The 26688-nt window shown below is 37.5% G+C and overlaps 2 protein-coding genes across 2 annotated transcripts in view; one reads left to right on the top strand and one right to left on the bottom strand.

Moving 5' to 3' along the window:
• Nucleotides 1–1236: 1236 nt before the first annotated feature.
• Nucleotides 1237–20860, bottom strand: LOC137401456 (pleckstrin homology-like domain family B member 1). The gene is made up of 6 exons (XM_068087808.1): nt 20750–20860; nt 20199–20468; nt 17296–17451; nt 12934–13077; nt 1987–2018; nt 1237–1295 (listed from the first exon to the last, which is right to left on the bottom strand). The coding sequence occupies exons 1-6, from the start codon at nt 20799–20801 to the stop codon at nt 1266–1268; spliced, it is 684 nt and encodes a 227-aa protein (XP_067943909.1). The 5' UTR covers nt 20802–20860; the 3' UTR covers nt 1237–1265.
• A 1598-nt stretch (nt 20861–22458) lies between these two features.
• The window catches only part of LOC137401568 (ribonucleoside-diphosphate reductase large subunit-like), a 32833-nt gene continuing 28603 nt past the window's right edge, over nt 22459–26688 (top strand). Inside the window, exons 1-4 of the mRNA XM_068087996.1 lie at nt 22459–22551; nt 23890–23978; nt 24797–24974; nt 25680–25780. Coding sequence (XP_067944097.1) covers nt 22530–22551; nt 23890–23978; nt 24797–24974; nt 25680–25780 — 390 coding nt within the window. The 5' untranslated portion in view covers nt 22459–22529. The remainder of the gene's footprint in view (nt 22552–23889; nt 23979–24796; nt 24975–25679; nt 25781–26688) is intronic.

Genomic DNA, 26688 nt, shown 5'->3' with positions numbered 1-26688 from the left:
ATTTATCTCATACCTGATGATTTTCAGAGTGAGCGATACTGGAACTAAAACTCATGGGCCTTCTAGTCTTATAATAAGCTTATTCCATGGCCTTCCACGTACACGGGTATTTATAAAATAAACGTTTCTAATTATCACGAACACAAACAAGTTTCTTTTTTAAGTTAAAATGCACCAAAAAATATTAACAAAAATTTACAAGTTTTTTACATAATACGTAATAATAATATTGTGATATATTGTGAATCATCTATCTGCCATATCAAATCATCTCATGATTTAAAAAAATCGTTAAGCTCTACGTGAACAATTATCTTACATTTCAAGCAAGTAGCACGAGCTAAATCGATATGAAGGAGACAAAGCTATTGAGCGGCCAACATATAATCAGAATGGTAATGACACAAATAGCTTGGTGCAGATGCAAGAGAAGGCAATTCATAAGTAGAAAGTAAGGCATAAAACATGCAATTTAGTGGTAACCAAATATGTGTGCTATAGCTGGAAAAACTTGCTAGCGAGATAAAGGAACATAAAAACACAACTTCAAAGTATTACCTGACTAGACACTCTCTGGCATGATTTGCAGAAACAGCCGCTGCCAAAGCTGCCAAAGGCTAGTACAAGTATTAAAGAGAAGACAATGAACAATCAATTGTTAATCATTGATGAGACGATTAAAAATTCAAAATCTCTAATAGTTGTTTATAACTCCTAAGTCTTTGTTATTTCTCCGTTTGCAAAAAATAATTATATATTTTTAGGATCAATTAGTCAAGAAAATGTGTCAACTTGTCCCGGCTACTAGCAATCACTTTGCTTGTTTAAAGACAACTGAGACAAGTTAATTTTCTGTAAATAGTCTGTCTGACTTTCATCTCACTAGGATGTTATATACAGAATCAGTAAAATGGTTAATTTTTATTTTATCAGACCAGACAGCCATGCTTCATCTCAACATGAGACAAGATATTAGGAGTTGTCTGCTCATCAACAAGCTTTATAAGGAAAGTTATTAGTCCTGAAGCGTAACTTTAAAGCAAGCAAAGCGATTGAAAAAGCAATTGTGAAACTGGAATTCAACAAGGTACAGACAACTCCTGTTTACATAGCAAAGCTGTATAAGGCTATAATATACCTGATCATTGGGTTCGTCAGCTAGGCTATAAACGGGTTCAGCGGAAGTATAAGGATCAACATGAGAAACATCTTGTTGATGAGAAGCCAGGTTGAACATTTCATGCCCGCTAAGGTCAGCAAATGGGTCATTTGGCAGCGGGAGGACAAATGAATTTCTGAATGCATCAGAATCAACTAAGGTTTTGGAAGTCAACATTCCAATACGGAGATCAATCTATAAATTGCAATGAACTCATCGCTAACACAAAACAGTCAAGCAAAAGATGTGCAGAAATAGAGTTATGCAAACATAGAGTTATGCAACAGAACAGAGTAGCCTTGCTAAACAATGAAGCAACTGATCTTGTATAGCAATGGTTTCCATGAAAGGAATAGCTTGAAGGAAGTTTGAAATTGTCTACTTTCAAAACGGCTAACAAGCACTGGGAAATTATTCGAGCAGATATTATACAAGATATTATACAGCTTCACATGTCTATGATGACAATTAACCTACACAATCTCAAGACATCTGAACTAGCCAATCATAGAGCTAATCATAGAGCTAATCATAGAGCTATAGAATGAACTAGAATAGTCCAAAGACACAAACGAGCTAGCGAATGCAATCAAGAGTAAAGTTACTAGCCGACTAAGATAAGGTAATTCCCAAACATCTTGCCACCATCTTTCTAGACAATTTTTATCTCAAAATGAATGAAAACTTTAAATGCAACCGTACGTAGCTTGTTGAGATAACTCCAAATTCATCAATCTGGTTATTGCATTTCCTAGTTGGTAAGTGAAACTAACACAGAGCAACTACATTATGTGGGAATAAAATAATAATCAGGAATACTGACTTACTGGTGGCTCATGTTCATCTGTAGACAGTGAATCTAAAACAGAATTCAACTGAGTTGACTCGTACGAATTGGCCAACCTCAAAGGAAAGACATTTACTTTCAACTTAAGCTATGAATGAACCAGGAACACGAGCTTCATGGAACTGATATGTCAGAATGGTACCGTTAGAAGAATAATGGCCGATCCAGAGACAGCGCACACAATATTATAAATATTCTATAATAATAATTTAGATATATTACGAATAAGTTCAATGTGATCAGCATCTTAACTAATATAACTATGTCAAGCTGCTGCTACGGTTCATCAGCTGCTGCTACGGTTCATCAGCGAATGATATGAAATTTAGAAGCTTGGGTAGGCAAAATCAGCCAACGTAAACAAAGCAACAAAAGGTATCACTTAATTTTCTGAATTCAATTTCAGCTGTAGTGACCAGTTCTACGAAACTCTCATTGCTTGAGTTAAAATATGGGCAGCTCGGAGGCACAATTTGCTGATAGCGTTGCCATGGCTTCAAAGCTTTCCTCGATTCAGTACACGCAGGAATAATTTGATACGCTAGTCGTAGACAAATAAAACGCTAAGGTAATTTTAAAGTGTTCAGCAAATGCAAACGGACAATATGCAAAATAAAATTTTGAGTGCACCAGATCTACCAGTCTACTGGGCTAATCCTAGTCAGGCTAAACACCATTCGAGGGCAGTACTGACTGTAACCTATAGTTACATAACCAATGTATGGCTGTCACATGTTCTAAACAGAAATGTTCAATGTAGAACAAACTCTTTATACCATCAATCCGATGACAATATTGGCAGTGTCAAAAAATGCTCAAAATGTTGCAAAGCAATCAAACGTGTTGCAACAAGTATACAACTGCACATACAAAATGTTGCAGCCAATTTTATACCACCTTAATTGTCTGCGAATTTCAGACTAGGGAAGTCAGTTTTTGTAGCAAATTATGCATAATGATGTGAGACGAACTATGCTAACCAAAGCCTAAAGGTGAACTTTACAATATTTTAGTAGATTTTATCATATCCACTCCTATAAACCCTCTACCATCCACCTCTGTGAACCCTCTACCATCCATTCTTGTAAACCCTCTACCATCCACTCCTATAAACCTTCTACCATCCAACCCTGTAAACCCTCTACCATCCATCCCTGTAAACCCTCTACCATCCACTCCTATAAACCTTCTACCATCCAACCCTGTAAACCCTCTACCATCCACCCCTGTAAACCCTCTACCATCCACCCCTGTAAACCCTCTACCATCTACCCCTATAAACCCTCTACCATCCACCCCTATGAACCCTCTACAATTCACCCTGTAAACCTCCATGACATCAACCATCTCACAGAGTTATTAAAGTAGGAAGTAGCGAGGGGGCATTTCAGTCACCCTGACAGTCAGTGATTTTCAACACTTTCAGGGATGAGTCAGCAGGAGTAGAGATAACTTGATAAGTCATATCAGTAGAAAACAAATAAGGTCATTGTTAACTAGCTAAAGTATGTATGCTTTCATTCCTCTTATCATAAATGTAGCTTTGAATGGCATGCTATGCAGGAGTGAGGAAGTGATGACACAGCCATCTATAGACACATTCGGGCATCACTCAATAAGCAAACATACATTGTCTTATGCTATTCGCTTGCTATCCAATCGCCTGAATTGACAAAAGACCCTGTTGAAACGTGAAATAAGAAATTTCATCTTAAAAGGTGCCAGCTTTCATTCTCAGTGGCCGCAATTCTATCCATGAGAATGAAATGCAAGGCATGACGAATTATAAGGCATGACGAATTCAAGACACAATCTCTGTACGAAAATAGAAACTTTGAAATCTGAAGCAACACTCATGACACTGATTATATTCAATGTGAGTTGAAATGCAGAGATCTATGCATCACTCTATTGTACCAGAGATCCTAGTTCACAGAAGTGTAAGTAATAAAAAAACATCTTTTAGGATTTTATCCACAGCTCGCTTTATGCGTGTAAAATATGGCTAGTTTGCCAACCACAACATCCCTCCCTGACTAATTGATGCAAAAACTACTATCTTTGCTCATGGTACAAAACCACATAGAATATTCTTTGTTAAATCACTGAACCCATCACTGCAACAGTCAATCAAGTTACACAAAATGACTATTTATGACCACAACATTTTGACAGTTTCATGTCAAATGCCAAACAGCAAATTATATATTAAATTGATAAATAATTTTGATGAAATTCAAATGATGCCTAACACATTTGAAGCCAACATAAATTTGAGCATTGTCTCTTTATATCGCTGTTTCCATTGTGGGATAATGTTGATTTGGAGTTGTGTGCACATTGAGTTCCCATGTAATAAGTATTTCAATGAACATTCACTTGTTGCGTATTAAAAAAATTCTATGCAAGAGGGCGAAAGAATCTATGCACTAGAAATTCTCCTGTCATACAGCCTACAACCAAAGTGATAATGTAAAAAGAAAGGGGACTGATGGTTGAGAAATGCAATATTAGCAGTCAAATGGCACTGCAGTGCAATAGGAGAACTGCAATGATAGCTGCAATGGTAACTGTAATGTACTGGATGTTATTATGTACAATAAACAGCAATAATGAAAGGAAAAGATGATATGTTTATATCTCTCCCTGCAATAGGAGAAATGCAATATTAGAAGTAAAATGGCAAGCTGCCGTGTAATATACACAGTTTGAAAGTTGTGTTGGAAAGTTGATTGTGTTGAATGTAGAATGGTTTTGACAGCGATATGTAACAGAAAGCAAGCATTAGCATTAACACATTTGGAAGTTTTCTGCAAACTGGAGTAAAATAAAGAAATATTCTTGTCACAAAGGTGCATTGTAGTTCAGCCCTAGCTTGTGGATATGATGTAAAGAAATCTGGCTAATGTTCTAGATAATTTAAAAAACCTTTGGTAATTGGACAAAAAACATAGGCTGATAAACTGTGTACCACATTTTCGTACCTGTAAATCAGTCTACGCCTCAAACAGTCTACGTTAATTACAGAATTACAATGGCATAGACTGGTGAAAGGTGCACGTTTTTCTCGTAAAATGCTGGCGACCTAATATTTCTACTCTCTGTCACACGGCTTTATTAGCATTTTGTATGCTGGTCTTAATTTTGATTAAAGTAGGCTTGTAAAATTTTTATTTCTATTTAAGGCCGAATTAATCTGTCTATTTATGTATAATCCGATCAGATGGGTTAGTTTTAAGATGTTGTGGTAACCTTTCAAAGACTTGGTAACATATTTAAATAGGTTTATATGTGTTTTGTATCATTATTATACTTTAACGACTCCATAAAAAATGGTTAAATTTGTTGAAGAGACTTCGGTACAATGGTTTGGTAACGGCCGTTAACGGATAATCTTTCGGGAGTTGTGTGCACATATGCATTTATCATAAATCTCCCAAACAATCGCTTTGCTCGTGTTTGGTCGTGGGATGAGGTCATAGCAGCGTATTCCTTTCAAAATAGAAATGACTGAAGTGGGAAAAATTTTTATAATGGAATAGTTGGTGAGGCAATTTCTTCACCGTCCCATCTTCCGCAAGCATGAAACATTCGACAAAAATTTGCAAGTAATAAAACTCGCTTCGCTTGTGCACTTTTGCTGTTTCCATTTGGTGGATAACGCAAACGTGCAGATAAACTGCATTACAGAAATACATCGAATAAGACTGCTGCTGCCATGCCCCTGATAGACAGCTATCGACAGACAGGCTACCGAGTGCAACGATATAGTACTGAGTACTGCTGGTAGAATGGATATAGCAATAGCGAGCTTTATCTTGTACCCAGCACCTTGCCTGATAACAGTTCTGTCTGAGTAAAACTCTTTATAGGAAGATAAATGCTCCAGTTGCATATGTGAATGATGCGGCCATCGCAAAAACGGAAGAAATTAAATATTGCAAAAACATATGATACAGAAGAACAAGAACAATATAGTGTTGTTCAAAAGGCTCTAAAAATGATATATTCAAAGCTTTCTTATAAATATTATATTGTTATTCCAATGACAACCCCTGCTAATCAGTGATTGGCTATAATAATTATCCTATCCCAGATGAGCATGCCGAAGTATCGGAGGAAATAATTCAGAGCAACCAGAAGGTTTCTTATTCATAAGCAACTCATAAGACTGGGTGTTTATTCATAAGCAACCAGTCTTATGAATAAGGCCTTGTGACTGGTCAGGATTATCTCACTATAATACTCTGATCTATGTAGTTTAACATGTGCTGTTCAGTTATTTCATATGTACATCAACCTCCATTTTCTATCTGATTTTCTGATTTGAGTAGGAAATAAGGCCGATGACTTCCCCTGTAGTTACTGACTAGTGCCAAAACACTGGTGCTATTCATACATCAACACGTGTTAATCGTCAGCCCGAAGGGTTTGCTGAAAGACGATTGAATTTGTACTATCATTAGATCAATTATTGTTTGAGGTTGTAACTCCGTGATTCTAGTATTTTCAGTAAAAATTTTAATTCTTTCCGCATACCCGCGAGGGATATATGAGCCAACATGTCAAAACAATCTCTATGATAAATACGAGTAGGCGACAAACATTCGTTTTGTCCTTATCTAACCACAAACTTAGAATTGTTTTCTTAATGCCGAGTATAGCTATATGTAACCGACATGGAAATAACTCTATTGCAGAGCAATAAACAAATCTAATAATACATTTTTACCATACACCAAACATGTTTGCTCAAACAATTTAATAAGGGATTAAATAATTTTTTTATCATGGTACATAAATATGGCTAGCAACATTAGAATCTACAACCTGCTGCTTTTAACACCAACTTAATATTGTTCATGGTAGTTGAACATTCCACAACTTTTATTTCTATTAGTCCAAACATTTTTAGTAGAATTCATTCCATGAAAACAGCATGTAAAAAAAGCGTTCTTCAAAGTTGTTACAAAGGAAGTCGTCAGTCCTAGAATTATTGATGCTAAATACAAATACTTTGGTACAGTCACACTTTTCGACTGACATCTATGTAACTGTGACAGTTGTCACTGACAACATCACATGACAAAACACATCCAAACTTAAAATAATATCCTATACACAAAATGCTACAGCTGATATGCTGCCCAAATAATTCTAACGAAAGAAATTATCGAGGAAAGTAAATAAAACACTATTTAGCAAAGCAGCCTCTATCAAGGATGCTTTGCTAAATATTTCAAAACAAAAATTGTTTGGAGATGTACACCATGTTTTGTGAGAAAAATCAATGACAACAACTTAGAAAGAAACAAGGAAGTTCAGAAGCAATGGGAGGGGTATTTTACTAGCTCCTAGCCACAGGAATTCTTTCAAGAAAATTCTCAACAGCGGAGAGCCAATCATAAAATTTAGCAGCCACACCAATGCTTCTAGTTATATATACATATATACACTATATAATTATATATACTTCTATATATATATATATACAATGTATTTAATATATGTATTATTTATAGTATATTATATATATCATATATACATGTAGATATATAATATATATAATTCTAGTTAAACAAAAGGCAGGTACAAAATAACTCTGAAGTAACCAATATCGATATGTATTTCTGATTGCCCTGAACTATGTATTACTGTTGGAAGTCTTCTTCGAGTCTGCATGACAGCACGCTGCCTAAACACAACGTCAGCTCACCACAAAAACAATTAGCCTACACTAAATGATTAAACAGCTTAAGGAAAACATAAAACAATAATCTTACAAACATACAGTAGAGTGGTAAATGTTTGCCTCCACGTGCTGTGGACTCTGCATCCACGTGCTGTGGCCTCTGCATCCACGTGCTGTGAACTCGACATCCAAGTGCTGTGAACTCCGCATCCACATGCTGTGGACTAGACATTTTTAATCAGTGACTTATAAAAAACTTTGCCAATTTTAAATACTCAATAGTCGCATAACCTCGATGGTAAAGATAGACTTAAATTTTCTTTATATAATGAGATAGCCATAGTTATGTTGGTAGTAGAGTCACTTGTTGTGGGAAATAACGGTAAATCTTTAAAAGGTTCAATTAAAATATTTGAATAAATGAAACCACACGGCCATAATTAGATAAAGTTTTATCGAAGAGCCACCCAGCGACAGTTCTAAAGACACTAGTTCATGATTGACCTTGACCTGCGCTCTTGCTCATGCTCAAGCGTGTCAACAATTATAAATTATTTTGAAAGGAAGTTACATCTGATAAAATGAAGAAGCTTTTACATTCTTATAAAAGCTTTCAAAGAATGTATAGATATTGCTGATGTGACACCTTTAGAGTCAGCTATGACACTACATGTATGTGTAAACAGCAGGACATCTGTCGCGCTGGCTGCACCTGCCATTATCCCAATAATCCACCTGCACCAGGTTGGAGCAGTTTGTCCTAGTTGATTAACCAATAGCGTGTAGCGATTGTTTCTCACTGATTCCATGTTTCTCACTAGCTGTTGTGTGACTGTCAAACTTTCATGCGCGATAACCTATACATATGAATTTTTTGACATGTGACATAAAATTTCATAGAACAGCCTATACTACTGTAGAGTAATTTCCAACGTAAAATGTTTAATTTCTCAAAACATTACAAGTAGTACTTAATGACAGGCTGGCTTAACGGCGACTCGAAGTTATGCCAACATGTTAAGAATTTTTAAAATATACGTATTTTTATTAAATGTATAGATACTAGCGGACTGTCCGACGTTGCACAGGTATTAAAAACCAGCTTATAAACAATGAGAAGGTAATGTAGTTGCCTGCCATTCGCTATTAGCCTGGCACATTGCCAATGACTAATTTGAGTAAGCTTATTAATAGGAGCTGGTCACTTGCTCTCATCATTGAGCACACATACAATTACACTACTGCTCTCCACGATGTTGCGCCATGATGTTGTGCCCTAACATAGAGCAGTAGGTATTTGCACCCATATAATGACATATATCGCCTAATGTATCCATCAAGCTCGTGTGGCTTAATTGGTAAGGGATTCGACTGGTGAACAGTGGGTCCAATATCAAATCATCCACGATACTAATTCTTCATTATAATAGCTATACCAAGGGACACACAAACTTTGAGAATTTTATATGTACATAGATTACGGTACCAAGTGTTAGGTTAATATCTGCCATTTAGACACATGGTACCAAGTGTTAGGTTAATATCTGCCATTTAGACACATATGGTACCAAGTGTTAGGTTAATATCTGCCATTTAGACACATGGTACCAAGTGTTAGGTTAATATCTGCCATTTAGACACATATGGTACCAAGTGTTAGGTTAATATCTGCCATTTAGATACACATGATACCACGTGTTAGGTTAATATCTGCCATTTAGACACATATGGTACCAAGTGTTAGGTTAATATCTGCCATTTAGACACATGGTACCAAGTGTTAGGTTAATATCTGCCATTTAGACATATGGTACCAAGTGTTAGGTTAATATCTGCCATTTAGACACATATGGTACCGAGTGTTAGGTTAATATCTGCCATTTAGACACATGGTACCAGGTGTTAGGTTAATATCTGCTGTAGTCGAAGCATTGTAAAAGGACCCATGGTCTATAGAAAGGCTGAATGAAAAGAGAAATATCAAGTAAACATAAGGAGTAAGTAAGAGGACTCTAGTGACCGTACTCTATAGTAGCCTAACATTTGTTTACATGCTCGAGCACACACAAAAGGTAAATGAAAAAAAGTTGAAATTTAATATACTTGTTAAAGCTTTTAATGTACTTATTAAAAGTTTACACTTATTATTAAAAAACCAAAAAGAATTAAAGAAAGATAAAACGTAATGAAGTACAGAACAGTGTGAATAGCCTACATGTATGCAAAGCAGTAGTCTGCGACCAAGGAAAATGCTTATCAATGGTTGCTCAAAGGAGAGTGGTTTGTTTGATGACAGAGTCGCTTAACAATGGGTCTTCAGCGTGTAGCCTCAGGACTAGCTGCGCAGTTTTGAACAAAATAATATTATAGAAATAAGGGAGAAAAATAACAAGAATATCTATGATTTGCACTAATTTAAACTTTATCTAGTGTAAGTTGAGTAAGTTATGGCCCGCAATACTATCACTCACAACCAAACCTACGCAATGCCTACATGTCTATTCACATCCATCTGTATATAAACCTCCATCTACTTGCTACAGCTCATTACTAGAAGTGTTTAGCATTAACGGAAATCGAAAAAAATACTATGTTTTCTTATAAGGATGTTTTTTTCGACATATGGAGGTTTTGACATATGACAGTTTCGACATGTGTCAGTTTGACATGTGGCAGTTTCGACATATGGTAGTTTCGACATATGACAGTTTTGACATATGACAGTTTTGACATACAACAGATTTGACATATGCCAGTTCAACATATGCCAGTTCAACATATGGCAGTTTCAACATACAACAGTTTTGACATATGCCAGTTTAACATATGGCAGTTTAACATATGGCCGTTTCAACATACGACAGTTTTGACATATGCCAGTTCAACATATGGCAGTTTAACATGTGCCAGTTCAACATATGGCAGTTTTGACATATGACAGCTTTGACATGATAGTTTTGACATATGATAGTTTTGACATACGCAGCAAATAGTGGCACAAACTAACTTCCTATGTCAAGGTTAGACTAGTTAAAAATCCATGCGTAAAAATGCGCACAGTACATACGGTACATGCTAAGCGGTGACTTGATAATACATTCTCTTGGCAGTTAATGAATCACTGGCGTCATACAGCTGGGAAAATGGGAGAGACTCACTGCAATTTTCTCAAGAGAATTTATTAAGAAAGTTGCATTACACAATCAACCAGTCTGAGTGCAGTTTATCACAAATGCAAGAAGGTTGATTGATTTTGAGTGCAGCAACTCTTGAAATCTGGTGTTACTGCAATCCATCTGAGATAAAAAACCTGCATGTACAAAGTAGTGGATTTACACGCAACTCACAGACATCATGCAGATGTTATTATCTATGTAAAACAGGCCTATGAATGTGATTTTGTAGTAGGTATTCTAGCCTACAACCTTACAACTCTACTCAAGTAACCTTGAGTGATAACAGCTAACAATCAGGCACTCAATCAAAGAGTGGTTGTTTAAACACAATGGACTCTACTACGTCTTTACAAAACAATCATAGAAGGCTGCATCCTAGGGTCTTATCCTTCACACAAGGCCCACAGTTCATCGAATTCATCGATGAAACTCTCAAACAACTTCCAGCTTGGTCAACTTAGATGTGGTATGACTATAGCTAACCGGTGCCTGCAAGCTGATGTATCTAATTGTTTTGAGCTTTAGTTAGGAGGTGCCAGCATAGTTGAAAAAGACTTGACAGGTGACCTTTAACTCGATGCTCAGTGATGAATCATACATAGATCACTGACTAACATACATGTAAGACTATTTATAGCAACACTTGTGATCAATACTCTTATCAACCTTCTCAAAGAGTTCATAGTTGAACTGAGGTCAGGGTCAGGCAGCGTGTGATGAAGCTTTACCAACATTGGTGTTATTATTACTGAAATAAAAAAAATCATGTCGATTTCCTACTAATATTATTCTGGTGCTGCCAGTTTCCTACTAGTCTTACTCTGGTGCTGCCAGTTTCCTACTAGTATTACTCTGGTGCTGCCAGTTTTCTACTAGTATTACTCTGGTGCTGCCAGTTTCCTACTAGTACTACTCTGGTGCTGCCAGTTTCTGACTAGTATTACTCTGGTGCTGCCAGTTTCCTACTAGTACTACTCTGGTGCTGCCAGTTTTCTACTAGTATTACTCTGGTGCTGCCAGTTTCCTACTAGTATTACTCTGGTGCTGCCAGTTTCCTACTAGTATTACTTTGGTGCTGCCAGTTTCTGACTAGTATTACTCTGGCGCTGCCAGTTTCTGACTAGTATTACTCTGGTGCTGCCAGTTTCTGACTAGTATTACACATGGTGCTGTCTCTACCATCAAAGACTCAAATGTTGTAAAAACGTTTCTTATACTCATTAAGAAAAATTGAAGCTTCTGAATCTCTTATAATTCGTGTTTTTTGACTAGTCGTTTTAGTATTTCTCATAGTTTGGCCGATCCCATCGAAGCCAAATATTTGTTGCCCTTGTACACTTGTTGTACACATTTGTTGCCCTTTGTTGCCACTTGTTGCCCAAATAGTTGCCCTTACAAATCCTACTGATACAGTGAGTTTTCATGGCCCAGATTTAGTTCATCAACAGATAGGGATGTAACAGTGTGCTGAAGATGGGCATCTATGCACAATGGCAATATTTTGGCAGAGCTATGACAGTACAATGACAGTACTATGACAGTACAATGACAATACAATGACAATACAATGACAGTACAATGACAGTACCACGACAGTACTTTGACAGTACAATCACAATACAATGGCAGTACTTTGACAGTACAATGACAGTACTTTGACAGTACAATGACAGCACCATGACAGTACTATGACAGTACCAAGACAGTACTCAGCCACTCTTCCATGGACGACAATGAGATTACTCAGAGAATATTTGAATGCTTCAAACTTTAATTTCTGGGTTTCTGTTCAAGTATAGACTGAGTTCTATAAATGATTTGCGATAATAAACTTGGTAAGACACCGACCATTCGCTATACTTTAACTATAAGTTGAGTAATTTTATGTGTCTAAATATCTTTTGCGTTAGTCAAGGGGGCAACAAAAATCATAGACATTTCTACAAATGATAAGATCGGCTTAACAAGCAGATGGAGCTACCTAAAACAGCAATGGACTCACCTGAGAAAGATCGGCTTAACAAGCAGATGGAGCTACCTAAAACAGCAATGGGCTCACCTGAAACAGCAGGAAAAGAAGCTTGGCCAAACGTGTTTAGTTTTTCCGACTCTCGTGGAGGTATTGGTGGGCCTGACTTTTTTTTCCCGAGTACAGGAGGCGCCTCCATACTGCGAGGTGGTTCAGTTGGCTGAGACGCTGACCCTGTACATGAGAAAGAACCTGATGACTTAAGTCAGCGCATATGCTTGAGTGTATCTACAGAAGTGCACCTCCCACAAGTACATATGCAGTCCAGTCTTAAGTCGTTAAATTGATGTTATCTTGAAGTTCAATCAAGTTTATTCTACTAGCAATGTTTGCCATTAGATTAACAAATAGGTCTATTTGAGTATACAGAGGCCTGCAGTTATTTTTCATGAGCAACTTTGAATTAACGCTATCAACATCAATGCTTGTAGTGACTCGCAATGATCTTTTCCAAGGTCCTCATATAGCACACCTCCTTACTAACAGTGATAAGGTATAGCCTCTGTTGAAACTACCCAAGTTTGATTGTTTCTCCAAGGATTGTTCTCCAAGGTGCTCATATAGCACACCTCCTTACTAACAGTGATAAGGTATAGCCTCTGTTGAAACCACCCAAGTTTGATTGTTTCTCCAATGATCTTTTCTAAGGTGCTCATATAGCACACCTCCTTACTAACAGTGATAAGGTATAGCCTCTGTTGAAACTACCCAAGTTTGATTGTTTCTCCAATGATCTTTTCCAAGGTCCTCATATAGCACACCTTCTTACTAACAGTGATAAGGTATAGCCTCTGTTGAAACCACCCAAGTTTGAATGATACCATATTTTACTTATATTTTGCACAATAACGGTTATGAGAATGGCGGATGTCTCATCTCCTCTGACGTCTCAAAATACAAAATGTCCGCTTCTCGCCAATAAGACGCGAGCAGCGAAAAAAATCACTTGAAATATCAGGGAATGCTGATACTATGGACAACGTATGCCACACAGTCAAATGAGCTCACCGTGACTGACACAAGTTAACAAGTTACAGGACATCCTCACCTAGCGGCCAGAGTAGAATTAGTAACAGGAACTATTTAAACATGCATCTTAAGAATGAGTTAAAGTTGTGACAAGCTATCAACTATTGACCAAGCTACTCTGCCAGTCCGTGATCTAAGAAATGCTGGCACTGCGCTGCCCGCCAGTCCGTGATCTAAGAAATGCTGGCACTGCGCTGCCCGCCCTCTCTGAGGTGCCATATGCGTGCAAGCTTTTATAATTTAATGCTACGGTGATCGTAAAAACAAACTCTCTAAAGTTATAAGACTAGTTCACACTATGTCGGCGTTGTCCTCTCGGCGATTATTCGTCGACTACGCTCACCGCAAACCAATAGAATCGCCAAGGCATACCTCGAGAAAGATAGCAGCTGTCAAACATTTTGGATAGTTCACCGAGCATCCGCGACAGCCTGTGCAAGGTGCACCAGATCGGCAATGATGATTGGCGGACATGGATTGCGAGATCTATGTTTTCTTTCATGACAGTTACTGCGGGACTAGTATTACTTCATTTCCAGGACCACATGGAATAACGAGAACACCATGCTCGGACCTATTTGCTGATGTAAAGGCGAAAGGGTTTGTGATAGAGTGAAAATTGCTATCACAGACAATCCCTAAAGTATTGTAAAGTTGATGTCGACATACGACCATACAGTGTAAACGAGCCTATAGCTGCATCTAGGCAACTGATCGTACTAGTCAAGGAGTGCATGCTGTCAAATGCTCCAGCCAATAGATGATCAGCTTTCAAATGCTCTAGCCAATAGATGATCAAGCGGATGAAATGAGTAGAAGACCAAAGATGAACAACATGATGTTGAATTCTGGCTACCTGCCAACTTGCTTATCAAATATGGATAAAAATTAAAAAAAATTCTAATGTAGTTTAAGGAACAGAGCACGACTAACACGCCGTTAATTGAGAAACTACCGCAAAATCTCTAATTGAACACCACCTCTATTTGAACGCTACCCCCATTTGACCGCCACTCTGACTATCTTTGATCTTCATGAAACCTTAATATCAAGTGATCAATAGAAAAAAACCCACAAAACCGTATTAATAATTAATCATTTACATTAATAATAATCAATTCTCTCGTTGTCCAACTCCAAAGCGTTTCGCTTTTTTTATTAAAACTTTGAAAGCAGCACCACAGAAATAATCAATGATGGTCTCCGGCTAATAATAGTTCATTGTTTATCGCGGTCTTTATACTTCGAGGTACATATATAAAAAACGGTTTAAATTTACGATGGGAGATGAACTTTCAAAGCAACGCAATCGAAATAATTACTAACTGTCTCAGGCTAATAGTAGTTCTTTGTTTAACGTGGTCTTAGTACTTTGAAGAACATGCATATAAAAACGGTTTGCAAATTTTGGACCAAAAGGTTACGTTTAGTGAGCAAACTTTTACGTGTTGCATTTGTGCTAAATGCAGTGCGTAAAAGTTTTGCTCAGCCAAAAAATTGTTTGAACACTAATTTCAACTAGTTCAGCGGCGCAGAAGAAGAGTCGAGACCAAAAGACATTGTGGAAGGTATTGGACAACTAGAAGATGTTCGTTGCATTGAGAGCAACAATCAGAACACAGCTATCCGAGCAAACGATAGGAATGTTTTTGTTTTAAAAATGTTAATTTTTGTTTCTGCATGTTATTTAATAGCATCCTTGCGGCTATCTTAACACGGCTTACAATGGATTGATGCTCATAACTTCTCTTCTATTGCACGTAAAAAGCCAGTTCTGGCTGCAAACTGTAGCAAACACGTTAATGAGTGCAATGAGTTTTTATGCAACATTGGTAAATACAATAATAAAATCAAAATATGTCTTCAAATTTAGAATGAAATAAAATTTGAAAGCTCCAACAAATTGCAAAGAAGGACACAGGCTATCATATCATCGCAGGTCAATTGCAAGCAATAGATATCAACTGGTAGAGATATTTCTCGGTCTCTCAATGCATATTAAGAGATCTTTGACAAGTTGGAAGTAAGTTAGCAGATTTATTGCATCCGGAAGGTTTAATATCGCTCCACCAAAAAAAGAGAGCAAAATACAGACGACATTCGCTTCGCCTGTAATAGGGCTAAATTTATCTTCCCAAAATTCTCTATTTGAACGCCACATCCAATTGACCGCCACTATAGCAGAAGGGTTGAAAAATAGAGCGCCATGGCGTTCAATTAGAGGTTTTATGGTATATTGAATAAGCTGGATTAACAGCATGTCTTGTACTTGAATGTAGGCATTACCAAAGCTAAAAGTTTTACTGTGGCTTCCTTTAACGGCAAAGGAGTAAACCCAATCTCCTAGTTAAAGCTAACTCAAAGGGGTAACTAATAGGGAGGTTCAGAGGAGCCTGATAGGTGTAACATATCTGAGGTCTTATAACATACTTCTCCAGAAAGCGAGAACCATTCGACCTGAAAGGTACAGCAAGCTATGGAACATCTCAACATATTCTTGGAAATTTCTAAATAACGAAGTTTAGAGGCATGAGCACTCTGCTCCTGTCTACAACAACTTGAGCTCTCAGCTCATATTTTCAATGTTCAGAAAAACTTCTGTAGGAGCTCAGTGTCTTACAGGAGCTCCAACGTTTCCATGGTGATAAGGCTCATACGACCTTGACTCAGTCATGGCAGATAATAAAGCAGAATGGAAGTAGAGACAAGCGATGAAAGGAAGTAGTGAGTACCAGCAGATGAACTACAAAAGCGATGTGTGCGTGAAAAATCCCTTAAAAATGGAGTACGACTGCTTAGCTTACTGCAAGCAGAGGCTGTACATGCTTTTTGTGAAAGCAATATCGCACAAACATTGAAACTGTGGTCATGGCTGAATATGACCAGCCATGATCCAGTGGCATGGGAACCTCCATGACTGGAGACCAGAGGCTGTACATGTTTTTTGTGAAAGCAATATCGCACAGACATTGAAACTGTGTAATGGCTGGATATGTCCAGCCATGATCCAGTGGCAAGGGAACCTCCATGACTAGAGACATGACATGTTGCAGAGAGCAATTTAAGGGTGAATATCATTCTTGTGAACACCGGTGACCTTTTCTGGGAATTGAACTCTGACCTGTTGTTTGCAGGTCAGAGTTCTCGCCCACTAGGTCACCGCTGCTCTAGTAATGGCTACACCAGTAAGAACACTCTAACCACAGCAATGAGTGTCACTAGGAAATACAATTTATTTGAGAAACACAGCCTAAGGACGTAACAAAGAGCATTGCTACTTGTAACAATTATGGAATAATTTCATATGTGAAGTTAATTTGGCCTTGAAAGGAGCGGCTGGCTATTGTCTTACACAGGGCTTACCAGAGGCGGCATAAGGTGGCAGCTGAGAGCGGAGCTCCCACAAGGACATGTATTCTACAGGGTCTAGCAGTTGGCGTACTTCTTCTGACAGAGGAGTAACCGCTGCCGTGTCTCCTGACCCTCTTACAGCTGGTGGTAGAGGGATTCCTTGGACAGCTGCGAGAAATTAACAACATAGGAAACATATGACTAAAGGATCTAGACTAGAGATTGTAGACTAGAGTACACGCATGTGCTGCCTCTTGTAATCTCTATGTGCTCACAGGTAATCTCTTGTGCTGCCTGTTGTAGAACAGAGCACACACATCTACAGCCCCAATTTACAGGAGTACATAAAACGCTGTCCCAATAGGACAGAGTACCTATTTAAGCTGCCTTCAACACTCCGAGGCACACATAAATATATAATAAACATTTTGCCCCGCTTTTTCTAATCCACTCGCAGTAACTATAAGCGACATCCAATTTTATGTTCCGAGCTCCTCTCACATGTTTCTTAGCTTTATGTTTCTCTCCAGAAAGTTTTTGGAATACATAAGATTACATTTTTGTTGAATGGATGGTAAAATGACGTTTACTCAGAAATGGCCTTCTTCACTCATGTAATGTCATGTTTGTGTTTGCCAGCCAATGCCACATGAGAGCACTTACCACAGCATGTCAGCAATCAGAAATCTGTCAAAAACCTGTCAGACTGACAGTTTCTTATCTGGTCTTCTGATACAGCTCCAAACTAATAACATTACTCATTATGTTCCAGTACAGAGAGTCAGCGACAAACAAAACTTGACTAAACCGCTTACAACGACAGATAATATTGCTAAAAGACAGTTTCACATGGCCCACTACAGACAGTTTCACATGGCCCACTACAGACAGTCTCACATGACCCACTACAGACAGTTTCACATGACCCACTACAGACAGTTTCACACGACCCGCTACAGACAGCCAATTACAAGTCGAGGATAAATAGCCCTTCATTCTTCTTATTTGCGTTATTGTCGCCTATAGTTATTGTCGCCTATAGTTATTGTCGCCTATAGTTATTGTCGCCTATAGTTATTGTCGCCTATAGTTATTGTCGCCTATAGTTATTGTCGCCTATAGTTATTGTCGCCTATAGTTATTGTCGCCTATAGTTATTGTCGCCTATAGTTATTGTCGCCTATAGTTATTGTCGCCTATAGTTATTGTCGCCTATAGTTATTGTCGCCTATAGTTATTGTCGCCTATAGTTATTGTCGCCTATAGTTATTGTCGCCTATAGTTATTGTCGCCTATAGTTATTGTCGCCTATAGTTATTGTCGCCTATAGTTATTTGGTGGAAAAGAGTCTAGTGCTATTTACATATATATCCCACATCTTCAAAACAACTAACAAGGTAAAATATGTAATACCATTACAGATTAAATAGCTCTACCTTTATTTGTCACAACAGACAGTTAAATTACTATAGTTGTGTGCAGTGTGCAGGTAAATTACTATAGTTGTGTGCAGGTAAATTACTATAGTTGTGTAGAGTGCGCAGGTAAATTACTATAGTTGTGTGCAGGTAAATTACTATAGTTGTGTGCAGTGTGCAGGTAAATTACTATAGATGTGTGCAGTGTGCAGGCAAATTACTATAGTTGTCTGCAGGTAAATTACTATAGTTGTGTGCAGTGTGCAGGTAAATTACTATAGATGTGTGCAGTGTGCAGGCAAATTACTATAGTTGTCTGCAGGTAAATTACTATAGTTGTGTGCAGTGTGCAGGTAAATTACCATAGATGTGTGCAGTGTGCAGGCAAATTACTATAGTTGTCTGCAGTTAAATTACTATAGTTGTGTGCAGTGTGCAGGTAAATTACTATAGTTGTGTGACGTGTGTTAGCGATACCACTAAGCAATAAATGCGAGGAAAAGTCCGGAACTAAATTTATTGTAATAAATTTTTAGAAACTGTGACAACCTATATAGTGGGTTTACTAAAGAATATTTATAAAATGATAAAAACTATTGTTTAGAAAGTTTTTATAGAAAGAAACATATTTCAAACAAAATATGAAAGATTGACCACTTGGTTGAGTTGGAATATGTTGAAGAAGATTAAAGCGAATGATATGCATCATAAACAGACGAAAGTCATTCAAGGCTCTGGTAAATAGCACACTCTGATGGTAGAGGGTGTTCAGATGAGAAATTCACTGCAGAATACTAAATCTTACGGCGGTAAAATAGTCAAACGAAAAGTAGAAGTTAAATTACTGTCCTGAACTTGAAACCACTCTAATCCCTACTATCTTCTCTAACCGTCAGTATAATTGCTACTACCTGCTTTAACTGCCACTCTAATTGCAACTACCTGCTCTAACTGCCACTCTAATTGCAACTACCTGCTTTAACTGCCAGCCTAATTAAACCTACCTGCTCTCACTGCCAGTTTAATTGCTACTACCTGCTCTAACTAACTCTAATTGCAACTGCCTGCTCTAATTGCCAGTCTAATTTCTAATACCTGCTCTAACTTCCAGTCTAACCTCTGCTACCTGCTCTAACTGCCAGTCTAATCTCTGCTACCTGCTCTAACTGCCAGTCTAATCTCTGCTACCGGCTCTAACCGCCAGTCTAATCTCTGCTACATGCCCCAACTGCCAGTCTAATCTCTGCTACCTGCTCTAACTGCCAGTCAAATCTTTGCTACCTGCTCTAACTGCAAGTCTAACCATTACTGTCTAGTCTAACACTCACTAAATTTTATACCTCTTTTATTACCTAATATAACGGTTAGTCTCTTACTTCTTAGTGCTTATTTGATATTTCAGAGCTTGTAAATAACGGCATCATAATTTTCTGAGACTGAAACTGTCCACAAGTTCAAACATTTCATGTATGAGAACACAGATCATTTGCGGCTTACCGCTAAATCTTGGGTCCTGCATACAAGGAGGCTCAGTGTTGGCATAAGTATTTTCAATCTCTACAGAACCCTGAGATGGCAATTCTACTCCGCTGTCCTTTCTTTGAACAGGTGTGATGCTTGGAGCTCGGTCTACATTACAGTATACATTATCATCTTCTTCCTTATTGGTAGAATGTATGAGGGGGTTGCCAGTAGAGGCTGCGACAGCAGAAGATGAAGGTGTCACGAGTAAAGCTGGCCCTGATTGCTCCAACAAAGACGTTTTACCTGAAAAAGTATGATAGCTAACATAAATGGACACAAAAAAGTGTTCTTGGTACAAAAGAAAAATGTAAAAAGGGGTCTTCCATTTTTCGATTTTTACATTTATTTGTTTTCTACCATCTGGTTAAATCCTGCTTGAGCAACTCATTGATATTTTAAAATTTTTATTTAAAAATCTCTTCAGTATCTCTAAACACCAACATTAACATATCACAAGAGTCAAATACCAACAACTGGCCAGCTGTAAGCTAGGCATAGCGATGGATTGATAGCCTGTTACTTACTGGTAGAGGAGGAATTGGTAGAAACCTTTGAGATTTGTCGAGGAGCTGGCATAGGTGCAGAAGAGTTTGGTTGAGAACTTGAAACTGATGCATTTACTAAACGCTTACTTATTGCAGGTTTACTTTTGATAGACGGTCTCGGGAGAGGCGTTGGTCGATTAGTCTGCCTAGAGCCACTTGTTGCGTCAGCAGGAAACTCTGGCAAGCTAGTTGTCATAATACAGTTGCCTTGGCTAATGCTGCCAGTCTCAAACAATGAACTTGACATTACCGAATTCTCGGTATCTTCAGAAGTCATAGTTAACTGATCAAGCTCAGATATGGAGTCATTCATACTATGCAATGCATCCGTACAAGACCGTACAAGATCAGTGTGGTGAAGAGGGGATTCCTCAACAGCCATGGTAGATAACTCCAAGCTAAAATCATAACGATGTTAAATTTGCAATCTTGAAGAGATTTCTTGTAACAGATTATCAGCAAAGAAAATTCAAAACAGCATTCATCATTCTTTGGAAAAAGTTCATGGTCGAAATACTTGTTACTTGCGCTTCTATTTTATGACTCTGGTGTGAGATTCTTGGTAGAAAAAGTTTAAAATATTTCCATTGAAAACAGACATGTTTTGTGACAACTCCAGCAAGAAATTTACAACTTCAAACCGACAATTTTTTCTTACATTTTTAACAATCTATTGGGAGTGTTTGGTAATACCACCATATATATATATATATATATATATATATATATATATATATATATATACTGCTATATCTTGTGTTTCATAAGAACTTACCCATCAATAGGCCTGGCTAAAGGTTCATCACTAGTTTCAGTTGTATGAAATGGAGGAAGCGGTGCACCGGTTGATGGCTTCTTCGCCCTTTTTGGTGGTACCTTAGGCGGTATTCCAGGCGTTGAAGATTCCATAAATTGGACTATCTATTAAAATGCATTTGAGTGTATGTCAGTGTAATTAAATTTGTAAGTTGGTAGCAAATTAGACCTTGCACTAAAGCTTCAAACAATGTAACGCTGACAGTAGCACAAGAAGAAAAAAGCACCAACCAGACAAACAAGTTTGAAGTTTTCCATATGATACCAAAAAACATACTAAAAACTAGAAAATATAGTAACAAGCAAAATAATTTGAGTAAAAAATAATGCCATGATTTCAGCCTAGATGAGCTTTTAGTGATTATGAGTGGTACTTAGTCAGAGCATCTGAACAGTTAGCATAAAGTTTATTATTTGTTATACAAACCAAGCATAAACATAATACCAATACAAAATCTGTAAGCAGACTTGCTAGACAGATTAAATAAAAAAAATAAAAAATCAGAACAGAATCAATGAAAGCCATATTACCATAAAAACTGCATTATCACTTATAACAGATGAACGAGGAACAGGAAGTGTAGTACAAACTAAACAAGCGACCACTATAAGACTCGCTATTACATATTATTCGGAACCAATGAAAGTTCATAAAGATAAAGCTTTGATCAAGGTGTTTGTAAATATGAGTTGATCGTCTGCTGACTTTGGCCCATGCAACTTAATTTAAGATTTAGCTCTATTAAAATGGGCCAATGAGACCATACCTGAATCTACCAATAAACCTGTTTTTCAGATTCTTATTGGCCGTGTAAGCATACGCGCGAAAAACAATCTGGCGGGAAACTGTGATTGTTACCAACCTTTGTTCGTTTAGTCTTAATTACCTAAACTTGCTTCTATTTCCTTCTCTCTTGCTACAGTTGATATATTGCATAAAAGCATGATGCATGTCACCAAACGAGGTTAGTTTTAGAATATATGTAAGCACATTTAGCGAGGGATTTTAAATCTGGAAAAAGTATTGAATACATGCGCAGATCTGCCAACCCACGAGTGGGGCAATGCGTGAGATTTGGTTTTGGGGCAACTGATATATCAATGATAGTATATATAAAGTTGTGAAAATTGGGGCAAAAATCTCACGCATTTCTCACGCATTTTCATTTTTTCTTTGGGGTGATTGCGTGAGTCTCACGCCTAATGGAATGGTCTGAAATATTTGGGGGTTTTCATACAAAGCGACATCAAGTGGCACGAGCATATTTTAAACATTACTAAGAAAAGTAATAAGGCACTCGGACTTATCCGACGCTGCCTTTTTAATGCAAGCATATCAACAAAAATTGTCGCCTATAACACAATTGTTCGACCATTACTCGAATATGCCTGTCAGGTATGGTCACCGCACGCAAAAGGCTTAACTGACAAATTAGAAACAATTCAAAGACGGGGGGTTCGATGGATTTTCAGACTCGGGCCTATGGATAGTGTCACAGAGTGCATGCGTGTAAATGACATCCAAGAACTAAAAGATAGAAGAGAAGATTTGGATTTGAAATTTTTAAAAAGAATTGAGTTTGGTCTATATGAACTAGACCTCAATAACTATATCTCTTTTAACCCATCCCACCAAACCCGTCATGGAGTAGTCCACCCACATTTTAGGATAGACCAATATAGGCACTCTTTTTATAATAGAATGGCACCGAATGTTGTGGGTCAGGGCGTTGATGACTCCCTCAGTTTTTAACACGATCTTAGTGTTGCAACAAATTAGGTTTTAGTGTTCTTATCAATCATTTTATCTCAAATTTTATGTTCATATAATGCCCTCGGGCGTAATGGACAGATTCGAATATATATATATATAATGCGTGAGAGTTGGCAGGTATGTTAACATGCGGATAAAAACAATGAAAAAACATAAACATATCTGAACAAAAGTCTTGTTTGGAACCGTTTTTCTCAATTATTAAAATACTGCGTTTCCACGCTCATTTACTCACTTGCTAAGTGCGGTATTAGTGAAAATATACAATGATAATATGAAATATTGTAAAGCGAGTAGTCGTATCATGTAGTCCTACATGTGAGCACATCTGTGTGCGAAAAGCACACTGAAGAAGGCAAATATAAAATTGGTCTCGGCATCAATTAAAGGAAAAACTAAGTTGTATTAAATTTTTTAAATTCTTATTTTATGCCTCTCTTACCATCAATATGTCACATATACTTTACACTTGTAGCTGTTTAGTTCATTTGTCTTAGGAACTATCGTAATAACCTCTAATTGGTTGTAGATGGCCGTAAGGAGGTGGTTATGTTTGATAAAATCACAAGCAGGGTTTCCAAGCTCTGTTATGGCCTCAACGCTGACTTTGTCGATCCTGTAAGTTAACTTCTTATTTCGCCAAAAATTTTAGGGTATTTTGCTATACATATTGTAGCCATAGACGGTTATATATACAGTAGACGTATTTACCTATAACGTAAACTTCTTCATATAAATTCTACGTAATTTAAAGTATGCATTGAAAGTTTTTGCATCGCATTATGTAAGAAATTTTATATAACGTAATGCGTAAAGTCGGTGCAGGTTCTCAGCTCCGATTTGAATAACCAGAGTACTGTAGCTATCCGTAACGGTATCGTTCTTTCTCATGCCAGTTCAGAGAGAAAACGGCTTATAGGGGTATCTGGGGTATCACCATCAGATATACTAGTACCTTATCAGTCTAGTCTGCTCTCAGAGATCGTCAGGTGTGCTTTTAAATTGACATTGAAGTTGTATGCGCCTATTAACCGAAGTACAATTACCCTAAACCAAGTGTGAGTGATAAAAAAAGGAAAAATTTATCGATGCAGACTAATAATAAGCTGTAGGGGCGTCTACTGTATTTCGATTTATACTTGCTTGTTTTTTCACGTGTATGCCTATTAACCTAAGTACAATTACCCTAAACCAAGTGTGAGGGATAAAAGAAGGAAAAATTTATCGATGCAGACTAATAATAAGCTGTAGGGGCGTCTACTGTATTTCGATTTATACTTGCTTGTTTTTTCACGTGTATCCCAAATACCTTTCTGGTCTTTGTATGTCTATTATTCTGATTAGCCTTAGTGTCACAAACCTGTTACACAAAAGTATTTTTAATTCCTAAGCCACTTCCTTTTGGTCCATAAATGGAGTGTGATGATCAACTACAGGCGCAGGTAACGATGAAGGTGATCAATGGTCTGTATCCGGGTGTGACTACAGTGGAATTGGATAATCTAGCTGCTGAAATTTGTGCCACAAATGCAACCAAGCATCCTGACTTTGCTGTACTCGCTGCAAGGATCGCAGTATCAAATCTGCACAAGGAGACGCAGAAAGTATTCAGTGGTGAGTTGGCAGCTTCTATCATGATGACTGGTTGGTTATGTCAGTTTTCTGTCGATTTTCCAAAAAAATGGATCCTTTAAAGATGAACTTACTCAAAATTTTATCATGTCTCATTGTGTATCCATCAAGGCAAAGACTAAATTGTATTTTTATTGAAAGGGTGAGTGGCTTGTGATTGAAATCCGAATGATTCGCTTGTATCCAAGGCCCCTACTAGTAGATCATCTAAAAGCCTCATCAAGACTTGCATAAAATCTGAGTAGATTTTATCAGAAAGTATCGGTGTGTTTCTATCATTTGCGATTGTTTTTGAGGTGACCCGGCTGCCAAGATGTTTTAAGATTAAAATCATGAACTTTATTGTGGTTAAAACAGTCATATCAAGTGAAAGTGCTATTATGACGTCTATTATAGTGGCAAAGAGACTGACAGAATAGCGACACGTAACGCTGCAACTTGACCGCTATAGCCAAGTATTTTTCTTCTGAGCGTTTTAGCTGATCAAGTTTTGTTGATTTTAATCTTGAAACATCCTGACAGTCAGATCACATCAAACATCAAAATTATCGCAAATGATGAAAAATACCGACACTATCTGATGAAATCGACTAAAAATTTGTGTAAGTTCATCAGTAACCTGAAAATATTTTTGCTACGTTGGAGTTGGTTGCTCTTGGGAAAGCAGTTTGGGCCATTGCTTTGTAGATGTGATGGAGAGTTTGTACGAGTGGGTCAATCCAAAGACGCGAAAACATTCACCTATGATCAGTCTCGCGACCATCTCTATTATTAGAGCAAATGCAGAGGTGAGTTGATTTCCCATCTCTAATTTCACTAATCCTGTATCTTGGACTAGGAGAAGTCAGGTAACTCCTGAAATTTGAATGCAAATGACGTAATCTCATTATAAATTTATTGTAGTCGCCTTCTTTTTTATATTATTCCGCTATAGTTGAATTTTTTCTAGGGAACAAGAATATCATTTTCATCTTGTCTACAACCAGGTCTTATTTGTATTTTATTTTGCATTAATATATACTGTCCATTAATCAATAGTTTTCAATTAATCAATAAACATACCTATATCTGTATAATTATCTAGAATTATACCCTTGGCAGTCCCGTGCACCATGAAAGATTGTAATGCGTAGGTCGGTGTGTCCATAATTAATTCATGTGACAAGGTGACTGAGTGGTGTAGTGGATAGCACGCCGGTCTGTAACTCTAGTGTTGTAGTTCAATTCCTTTGCGAAGCAATTCTTTTCCTAACGCTTTTAGCGAGGCTTCAGACGAACACTGCTTTTATTATGGTAAAGAATAATACCCAAGCAGTCCCTTGTGCTATAAGAGATTGTTGTGTGTAATAATCGTGTGCACAATTATTCCTAGTTGGGGAAAGGTTGAGTGGTACAAATGGTCGAGCGCTTGACTGAGAATCCGAACATCTGGGTTTGATTCCTGCACAGTACAATTTTTTCCTAACTCATAGCGTAGCTTCAGACAGACATGGCTACTATTATAGTAAAGATTAATAAATCCCACTTTGTCATTGTGTCTGTCTGTTAGTCTGTCTGTTATTCCGCGTAATTGCTATGTGTTTAAATATTTCTTGGCAGATTTTATCCAAACTTCAGCATATGCTCCTTGCCTTCCACCAGATCATTAAAAATATTTGCTCTCGAAACACCGTCTGGTTACCGAGAACCAGATAGT

This window comes from Watersipora subatra, chromosome 8 (assembly GCF_963576615.1).
Source record: "Watersipora subatra chromosome 8, tzWatSuba1.1, whole genome shotgun sequence".
NCBI classification, from domain to species: Eukaryota; Metazoa; Bryozoa; class Gymnolaemata; order Cheilostomatida; family Watersiporidae; genus Watersipora; species Watersipora subatra.
Note: the sequence above shows the minus strand (reverse complement) of the source record. Positions and strands in the feature narration are given on the sequence as shown.

What these genes read in the sequence shown, in the direction of transcription:
- LOC137401456 (XM_068087808.1), bottom strand. Translation starts at nt 20,801, where the DNA reads ATGCCAGCTCCTCGACAAATCTCAAAGGTTTCTACCAATTCCTCCTCT. An exon ending in GCCACCTTATGCCGCCTCTG is followed by an intron (nt 13,078 to 17,295) that starts GTAAGCCCTGTG and finishes TCTCATGTACAG; the next exon opens with GGTCAGCGTCTCAGCCAACT. An exon ending in TTCTTTTCCTGCTGTTTCAG is followed by an intron (nt 2,019 to 12,933) that starts GTGAGCCCATTG and finishes ATTCTGTTTTAG; the next exon opens with ATTCACTGTCTACAGATGAA.